This window comes from Plecotus auritus (genome assembly GCF_963455305.1).
Source record: "Plecotus auritus genome assembly, chromosome: 14".
In the NCBI taxonomy this organism is placed as follows: domain Eukaryota; kingdom Metazoa; phylum Chordata; class Mammalia; order Chiroptera; family Vespertilionidae; genus Plecotus; species Plecotus auritus.
Window position 1 is genome coordinate 4,867,602 of NC_137780.1, and position 9,056 is coordinate 4,876,657.

The following is a 9,056-nucleotide window of genomic DNA, read 5'->3' on the forward strand; positions in this document are numbered from 1 at the left end:
CTTTCATTTTCTTTTTTTAAACAATTCTTTTAAAAATACATATACTTTTATTGATTTCAGAGAGGAAGGGAGAAGGAGAGAGAGAGAAACATCCACAATGAGAGAGAACCATGGATCGGCTGCCTCCTGCACGCCCCACACTGGAGATGGAGCCTGCCACCCGGGCATGTGCCCTGACCGGGCGAATCAAACCGTGACCTCCTGGTTCCTAGGTGGATGCTCAGTCCCTGAGCCCGCCACCCGGGCTCTCTGGCAGTGTTTGCTTGGGTTGCTATGAGCTGAAGACGCGGCTGTGAATATAACTTTAAACCACGAAATCTCACTTCTCTCCCTCCCGTCTGACAGATTTCCAGCACAAAATCACCGTGCAGGCCTCTCCCAACCTGGACAGACGGAGGAGTCTGAACAGCAGCGGGTCCAGCCCGCCCAGCAGCCCCACTGTGATCCCGCGGCTCCGGGCCATACAGCGTGAGCACCCTCCCCGCCCTGCCCCCAGGCCCTGGTTTGTAGGTCGATGCTCGACTATTGAGCCACACCGGCTGGGCATGGCTCTTATTTTCCCCCCAAATACAGTGAAATTCTAACTGTCACAGAATGTTAAATAGATAAATAAATAAGCCAACCTTTGCTTACTAATTTGCTTAGATTTTGTACCTTTTCTTTTAGTTTATTTCAATGTTTGTGCTAATCTTCTCGTTAGAGGAAGTTCACCATTGGTAAAGTGAAAGAAATCATTGGTTATTTTTATGTTTCATCGTTTATGTGTTTTGAGTAAGGTAGTTTCTTTACAAATGATTTGATTCTTCTGACTTTAAAGTTTCTTCCTTGATGAATGAATGATGCTCCCTGTTTAGTGACTTCGGATGAAAGCAACAGAACGTGGGGAAGGAACACGGTCTGCCGACAAGAGGAATTTGAAGATGTGAGAAGGAATTTCAAGAGGAGAGGTTGTACCTGGGGACCAAGTTCCATCCAAACGAAAGAAAGAACCGATTGCAAAGAAAGGTGCGTGTGCGCCACCTGGTGGGCCCCGGTGGGTACTGCGACAAATGGCAGCACCCTCTCAAACATGGCATTGACCAGACTTAACTTAAAAAAAAAAAATTAGACTTCTATGTGGAATCAAATGAACAAAATAAACTGATGAACAAAATTGACCCAGAGACATGGAAGCATAGAACAGACTGACGAATCTCAGAGGGAATTGGGGGGAGGGGGACGGGAAGAGATTAACCAAAGAACTTACATGTATACACTGAGTGGCCAGATTATTATGATCTCTGAATGCATAATCATCTGGCCAATCAGTGTGTGTGTGTGTGTGTGTGTGTGTGTGTGTGTGTGTGTGTGTATTTTAGAGGCCCGGTGCATGAATTCGTGCATGGGTGGAGTCCAGCCAGCCTGGCCAGGGGGGAGGAGACATGGGCGGTTGGCCGGCCTGCCTGCTGGTTGAACTCCTGGTCCAGTGGACAATTTGCATATTAGCCTTTTATTATATAGGATATACACTGAGTGGCCAGATGATTATGCGTTCAGAGATCATCATCATCTGGCCACTCAGTGTAGATGCATACATAACCTAATGCATGGACACAGACAACAGTGTGGTAAGGCCTGGGGAGGAGGTGGGAGCGGGATGGAGGGGGTCCGTAGGGGGGAGAAAGGCGGACATGTGTAATACTTTCTTTTTTTTTTTTTTAAATATATTTTATTGATATTTTACAGAGAGGAAGGGAGAGGGATAGAGAGCTAGAAACATCGATGAGAGAGAAACATCGATCAGCTGCCTCCTGCACACCTCCTACTGGGGATGTGCCCTGCAACCAAGGTACATGCCCTTGACCGGAATCGAACCCGGGACCTTTCAGTTCGCAGGCCGACGCTCTATCCACTGAGCCAAACCGGTTTCGGCCATGTGTAATACTTTCAACAATAAAGATAAATTTTAAAAATAAATAATAAGAAAAAAAGTTTAAAAATGAGGATACTGTAGAGATATCTGAATATGATTTGCATTTCTAGGATGAGTTTATCATACTCATTCATTATTAGTTAAAGTTAAGTCGTAAAATCTCCAACATATTATCGGTCTGATTTTTTAAGGTTTTATTTGTGCTTCATTAGCTCCTCAACACTTAATTGGCTATGTGTTTCTATTACATTAAAATAAACATCTTGCCCTGGCTGGTTTTTGCTCAGTGGATAGAGCATCGGCCTGTGGACTGAAGGGTCCTGGGTTTGATTCCTGGTCAAGGGCACGTACCTCGATTGCAGGCTCCCGGCCCTGGTCGGTGGCATGCAGGAGGCATCCAATCAATATGTTTCTCTCTCCCATCGGTGTTTCTGTCTCTCCCTCTTCCTTCCACTCCCTTTAAAAATCAATGGGAAAAATATCTTCGGGTGAGAATTAAAAAGGAAGGAAATAAAATAAGCATCTTTCTCTCGTAGAATCAGACCTCTCTCGGATGGCAACAGTCCTTGGTCGACTCTCTTCATAAAACATCACAAAACCACGCCATTGGCATCATTATTTGTGGACCAAGCAGGTACGTGCTTCACAAACAGAATTTGGTGTCCTAGAAGCGGTTGAGCAGCCTTAGCATATCATTAGCATATTACGCGTTGATTGGTTGAACAGCCGACAGGTTGACCGGGCACTTAGCATACTGGGCTTTTATTATGTGGGATTATCTGTGCCTGTCCAGACAGAGGGAGTCATCCGAGAAGCCATCCTCCTTCTTTCTTAGAATCTTTCTTTAAAAAATATATTTTATTGATTTTTTACAGAGAGGAAGGGAGAGGGATAGAGAGTTAGAAACATCGATGAGAGGGAAACATCCATCAGCTGCCTCCTGCACAGTCCCCACTGGGGATGTGCCCGCAACCAAGGTACATGCCCTTGACCGGAATCGAACCTGGGACCCTTCAGTCTGCAGGCTGATGCTCTATCCACTGAGCCAAACCGGTTAGGGCTCTTAGAATTTTTTGATCCTCATAACTCCTCCTCCTAGAGGAATACAAGGACACACTGGGCTCACTCCATTCGGTCTCCATTAAGCTATGGATTTCATTTGATAATAACATCTCCCCTCTTTCGTGTAAACGCTGGGTAGATGCTTTGGGGTTTGTTACCTATACTAGGCACTCAGTGCACCCAGGGGAGGGGGAAAGACAGAGAGAAACATCGACGTGAGAGAAACACATCGATTGGTTGCCTCCTGCACGTGCCCTGACCAGGCTCCTGCGACCGAGGTACGTGCCCTTGACCGGCATGGAACCGGGACCTTCTGGCCCACAGGCTGACGCTCTGTCCACTGAGCCAAACGGGCTAGAGCTATGGTGTGTGTAAAGGACTTTCCCTGGAAGACGCTCCTCCTTCGTGTCTCTCTGCCTTTCCCAGGCGCTTGCGAAGAAGCCAGACCCTCTGCCGATGGCTCAGAGCACCGAAAACCACAGCAGATCAAACCCTCAGGGCCCGCCCTGGTGGACCTGTCTCTGGGGAAAGATGGGCAGGGAGAGAGCCCGCTGGAGACTGAGAACCGGGAGGAGGCTGCCTCTGCCACGGGCACCCCTCAGGGGACCCCGACCCACACTCTGAGCAGGTCGCCGCCCAGGAGAAGGACGGAGGGCGCCCTGTACGGCTGCACCGCGCTGTTGGCGGCCGTGGCCCTGGGCCTGGACATCAGAGAGCTGCCCCGGGCGCCGGCCACGGAGGAGCCGGGGTCCAGGGAAGAAAGGAAGAAACGCGAGGGCATCCTACAGCGGGCGCCCTGGCCCCGCGGGGCCGCTGATCGCCCCCGGGCATCGGCCACGCTGCCCCCGCCCGGCGCCCTGAATCTTCTCCCCAGGCCTTCCCTCTCCACCAAGTGGCTGCTGCAGGCGGAGGGCGGAGATTCCCTCGAGGGCGGCGTGCCCGCTCCGGATGCCTTTCCTGCCGCAGGAGGGTGCCAGCCAGCCTCCCCACCCAGACAGGAGGCTGAGCGCGGGGTGCGGAGGCACCCGGGTCCCCCCTCGGAGCAGACCCGTGGGAACGCGCCTCCCTGTGCTTCCTCGAAGAAAAGGGCAGCGGGTCACAGGCGGACCGTGTCTGACGGGAACGCCTCTCTGGCCCCAGGTAGGTGCTCGGAGGGAAGGTACAGACAGACACCATTTGTAGGCAGCAGAGTGTCCGCCCTCGTCTGGGCGCCTGACAAGCGATAGCATTTCCCAGTGTCTGGATCAGCCGTGGGCAAACGACGGCCCGCGGGCCGGACCCGGCTGTTCTATCCGGTTCTCTTGCTCTCCCCTCTGCTCCTTTACTTTGAATTTATATTAGTTCACACAAACACTCCATCCATGCTTTGGTTCCGGCCCTCCGGTCCAGTTTAAGAACCCATGGTGGCCCTCGAGTCAAAAAGTTTGCCCACCCCTGGTCTGGATTCTGGGAAAAGGATAATTAAACGTCAGTCACTGAGGTATGTCATGATAGCACCTTGAGTCAGAAAGCCCATGTGAGCCTGGCTGGTGTTCAGGTGTCTGCTTTTTAAAAATTATTTTTATGGATTTCAGAGAGGAAGGGGGAGGGAGAGAGAAAGAGAAACATCCAGGATGAGAGAGAATCATGGACCGGCTGCCTCCTGCACGCCCCCTACTGGGGATGGAGCCCGCAACCCGGGCCTGTGCCCTGACCGGGAATCGAACCGTGACCTCCTGGTTCCTAGGTCAACGCTCAACCCCTGAGCCACACGGGCCGGGCTGGTTGTCAGATATGCATTGTCAGACGTCCCAGTCTCCGATCACACTGTCTCTGCTTTCTCAGCAGCTGCTGCCCCAGGAGCTCCGGCACTGCCCCCTGAGCGGGTGTGGGGGCCCCCCCACCCCTCCTGGCCTCACAGGAACCTGCCCCCCCAGGCCCTGCCACTGGAGGCCCCGCCTAGAAAACAAAGAGCCTTCACCCCTGTGCCTCCCCGCTCCGCCCTCCCAGCCCCCGCGGACGCCCCCCAGGCCCTCCCGGGGAGGACAGAGCCTCTGCCTGTTCAGGCCTACCCTGGCCTGGGCGGCGGGGCACCGACCCCCGGCTGTCCCCTCGAAGCCCAGGACAGAACTAGGTCGCTCGGGCCCTCCTTGCTGGACGCCGACGTGCAGGGCCAGAGCCGGGACTGCACGCTGCCCCTGTGCCAGGTGAAGAGTGGGAGCGGCCGTCCGTCCGTCCACCAGCTGGAGAAGGAATTCCTGTCTTAGTGCCTTACGTGGTGCCAGCCTGTCTCCCTTTTGTGAGGAGGACAATTAAAGCACTGTGTCTGCCTTTGTGTGGTCTCATGCTGCTGGGTCTCGCCGAGCCTGCAGCGGTCACGGGCGTCCGAGAGGGACATGAACGTGAGCGCTGCAGGCCGTCCGAGGAGATGGTGTTGCCACTGGATTCCTGCCTAGTGGCTTGAAACACACTCCCGTGTGAACGTGTGTGGCCACGCAAAGCACACAGCTCCGCTGGGAAGAGTTAGGGAAGCACCACTTTTAATTCTGCTGCTCTCCTGTCTGCTGTCTGTGAGCTGATAGCTCCGGAAGGGGTGGGTCACCTTGTCCCCTCCCCCCCCACACACTTCCTCCCTCCTTACTTCCCTCTCTTTCTCTCCTTTGTTTTTTTTTTTTTTTTCTCCTTTCCTTTCTTCTCACCTTTCTTTCTGTCTCTAACTCTCTGCCTTTGGTGCAACAAAAAGCCAAGAAGAAGAATGTGCTATTAGTAAGTAAAGGTGCCTATTTTTTAAAAAAATATATTTTTATTGCCCAAACCAGTTTGGCTCCGTGGATAGAGCGTCAGCCTGCGGACTGAAGGGTCCCAGGTTCGATTCCGGTCAAGGGCATGTACCTTGGTTGCGGGCACATCCCCATTATGGGAGTGTGCAGGAGGCAGCTGATTGATGTTTCTCTCTCATCGATGTTTCTAACTATCCCTCTCCCTTCCTCTCTGTAAAAAAATCAATAAAATACATTTAAAAAAAAAATATATATATATATATATATATTGATTTCAGAGAGGAAGGGAGAGGGAGAGAGAGATAGAACCATCAACGACGAGAGAGAATCATGGATCGGCTGCTTCCTGCACGCCCTACACTGGGGATTGAGCCCACAACCCGGGCATGTGCCCTTGACCGGATTCGAACTGTGACCTCCTGGTTCCTAAGTGGATGCTCAACCCCTGAGTGACGCCGGCCGGGAAAAGGTGTCTATTTTAAAAAAATGGTAACTAGAATAGATACAAAATCCTATGTAAAGGACCTAGACCAGTGGTCGGCAAACCGCGGCTCGCGAGCCACATGCGGCTCTTGGGCCCCTTGAGTGTGGCTCTTCCACAAAATACCACGTGCGGGCGCGCACGGATAGTGCGATTGAAACTTCGTGGCCCGTGCGCAGAAGTCGGTTTTCGGCTCTCAAAAGAAATTTCAATCATTGTACTGTTGATATTTGGCTCTGTGGACTCACGAGTTTGCCGACCACTGACCGAGACCCAACAGTAGGTTTTTAATGCATAAATACATCCAATTCTCACCTAAACTTTGCACTATTTCTCTCTTGGAGGAGAATTTACTGAATGTAACTTACAAATTTTCCCCATTCGACGGCCAAAGCCGATGTTCCACAGGATCAGACCTTGGCGTTGGGCTCAGCCCCATGTGTGCACCTGAGACCTGCCTCCCGGGTCCTCCCTGTAGAAAGCGGGTTTCCGGGCCCAGTAGCCAGGGGTTCGGCCACCGGAATGGAAAGCCTTTTCCTTCTGTAGCAGAATCTTTGAAAACGGACACACGCGTCGTCGTGCTGTACACATTCATGCCGTGTCATTAAATGCGTCATTACCTGAATCATCCCGAATACAGTTGGAGAGAAACACTGCCACGTCCAGAAACGGCAGCGCTGTTGGAATTTAAGGGCTGTGTAGTTATTTCCCCGCTCATTTCCTTCTGGATTTTTCCCTGAAGAAAACAACCTTGTGTTTCAAGATTCTCGCAGCGGAATGTCGGGTGCTTATTGCGTTGTGCTGTGTTACCGCCGCTTCCACGATGCGGCTTGCTTTCGGGGGGGTGTTGAATTCATACCTGGAAGAGGCATAGAGAAACCACGTGTTCAGTTTTGTTTCTACCAAAGAACTGGGGGGTGGGGGGCGGGGGGTGATGGGTGTCCCGTCTGTCTTGTCCCCGTCTTCCCGGTCCTGTTTTCTTTTTTTAATACGTCTTTTTGGTGATGTCAGAGAGGAAGGGAGAGGGAGAGAGAGAGAAACATCCATGATGACAGAGGATCATGGATCGGCTGCCTCCTGCACGTCCCCCACCAGGGATCCAGCCCACACAACCCAGTCATGTGCCCTGACCAGGAATCAAACCCCGACCACCTGGTTCCTAGGTCGACGCTCAACCACTGAGCCACGTCGGCCAGCTTCCTGTTCCCATTTAGCTTTATTTCAGTCAACTCTGTTTTAATGAATCTAGAAGGGAAGCCATTTAAAGAGATGATTACAAGAGACGCTTTATGCTGTCACGTCTCTGCAGATCGCTCTATTTTCACGGGGATCTCGTGTACATTTGCGATTTTCTATGTGCATACTGAGCAGAAGCTGTTATTTATTTTCCTGTAGCCCCCCGTAGCCCTCTGAAAGCTAAATTAACCCCATTCCCGTTAGTCAACAATGAAGGTGCTCCCCCGGGCCTGTGCGCTGTATTATGAAGCCTTGCGCGTGAAAAAGATGTTTACACACGTTGTCTATTTTTTTAATAAACTTTTTTTTTTTTGATGGCTAGTCTCCCTGCTCGGCGGCTCTGGTCGGCTCCTGAGGACGGACTGTAGTTTGCAACCGTTTTATTTGTATTCAACTAGACAAAGCACGTTAATAAAGATCGTTGATGATGAATGAGCCGGGTATTTCTCCGTCTTCTGGTCTCGGGGTTTCCAGGGGGATCCGGGGTAGAGAGGAGCTGGGGTGCAGGTGTAGCTGAAACTCAAGGATGGGCAATGCCTTTCAACGTGTAGGGGACCGGCTGGCGAGGGAAGGGTCCCCGGAGCCCAAGGAGCAGGAGTGGTGGGTGAATGGCTTTCCCTTGGGAATAAGGAGGTGCTTTTCTCCTGGAGGGTCCGAGGAAAGGGAAGGATGAGTCCATGATGAAGAGATTCTGAAGTGCAGAAAAATAAAGCGGGAGGGTGGCTGCGACCTTCCGAGTAAAGGAGGAGGCAAGGTTATTTCCTGAAAGTGAAAAATTACTGGTGAGAATTTCTAAACAAATGCAAAATATTTTGGTGGGTTTTTTTTGTTTGTTTGTTTTTAAAGAAGATTGCAGCCCTAGCTGGTTTGTCTCAGTGGATAGAGCATCGGCCTGTGGACTGAAGGGTCCCAGGTTCGATTCCAGTCAAGGGCACATGCCCAGGTTGCGGGTTCGATCCCCAGCAGGGGGCGTGCAGGTGGCAGCCAATCAATGATTCTCCTCACTGATGTTTCTATCTCTCTATCTCTCTCCCTTCCTCTCTGAAATCAATAAAAATATATTTAAAAAATAAATAAAAAATAAAAGAAGATTGCAAAGGAGTTATACTAAACAATTCTACAATTCCGTTTCAGTTATTTTAATGTTTTTCTCTCGATGATGATAATAATATATGCCCACTGTAGAAAATGGGAAAGACAGAAAAATGGACAAGAAATAAAAGTCACCTCTATTCTCCACTATTACCCGAAGACAACTCTTCGGAGCTGGGTTTATTTTTGTGCAGCCGATGTATTAGGCAGAGACGGTCCTATTTTATTTAAAATTTTTTTTATTCACTTATTTTTTGAGACAGTCCTATTTTACAAATTTGAGATTCTGTACGAAAGGTTTTATATTTTCTGTACCTAAGATTGCTTATGCTTCAGTAATCTTCAGACCCATCTTCAATAGCTATATGGTATCTTCGCTGTAGAGATACCCTCATTTTTTTTTTTATCATTTCCCTATTTTGGAATATTTAAAAATATATATATATTTTATTGATTTCAGAGAGGAGGGAAGAGGGAGAGAGAGAGATCAAAGCATCAATGATGAGAGAGAATC

The 9,056-nt window shown here is 50.3% G+C and overlaps 1 protein-coding gene across 2 annotated transcripts in view; it reads left to right on the forward strand.

Moving 5' to 3' along the window:
• MAP3K21 (mitogen-activated protein kinase kinase kinase 21) overlaps positions 1 to 5,288 on the forward strand; it is a 30,565-nt gene extending 25,277 nt beyond the window's left edge. The window contains exons 6-10 of one of the 2 annotated variants that reach the window (XM_080651128.1): positions 346 to 468; positions 855 to 1,005; positions 2,449 to 2,546; positions 3,401 to 4,114; positions 4,799 to 5,288. In XM_080651128.1, coding sequence (XP_080507254.1) covers positions 346 to 468; positions 855 to 1,005; positions 2,449 to 2,546; positions 3,401 to 4,114; positions 4,799 to 5,220 — 1,508 coding nt within the window. In that variant the 3' untranslated portion in view covers positions 5,221 to 5,288. The remainder of the gene's footprint in view (positions 1 to 345; positions 469 to 854; positions 1,006 to 2,448; positions 2,547 to 3,400; positions 4,115 to 4,798) is intronic. The other variant, XM_080651129.1, reaches the window with a different exon arrangement.
• Positions 5,289 to 9,056: the final 3,768 nt, after the last annotated feature.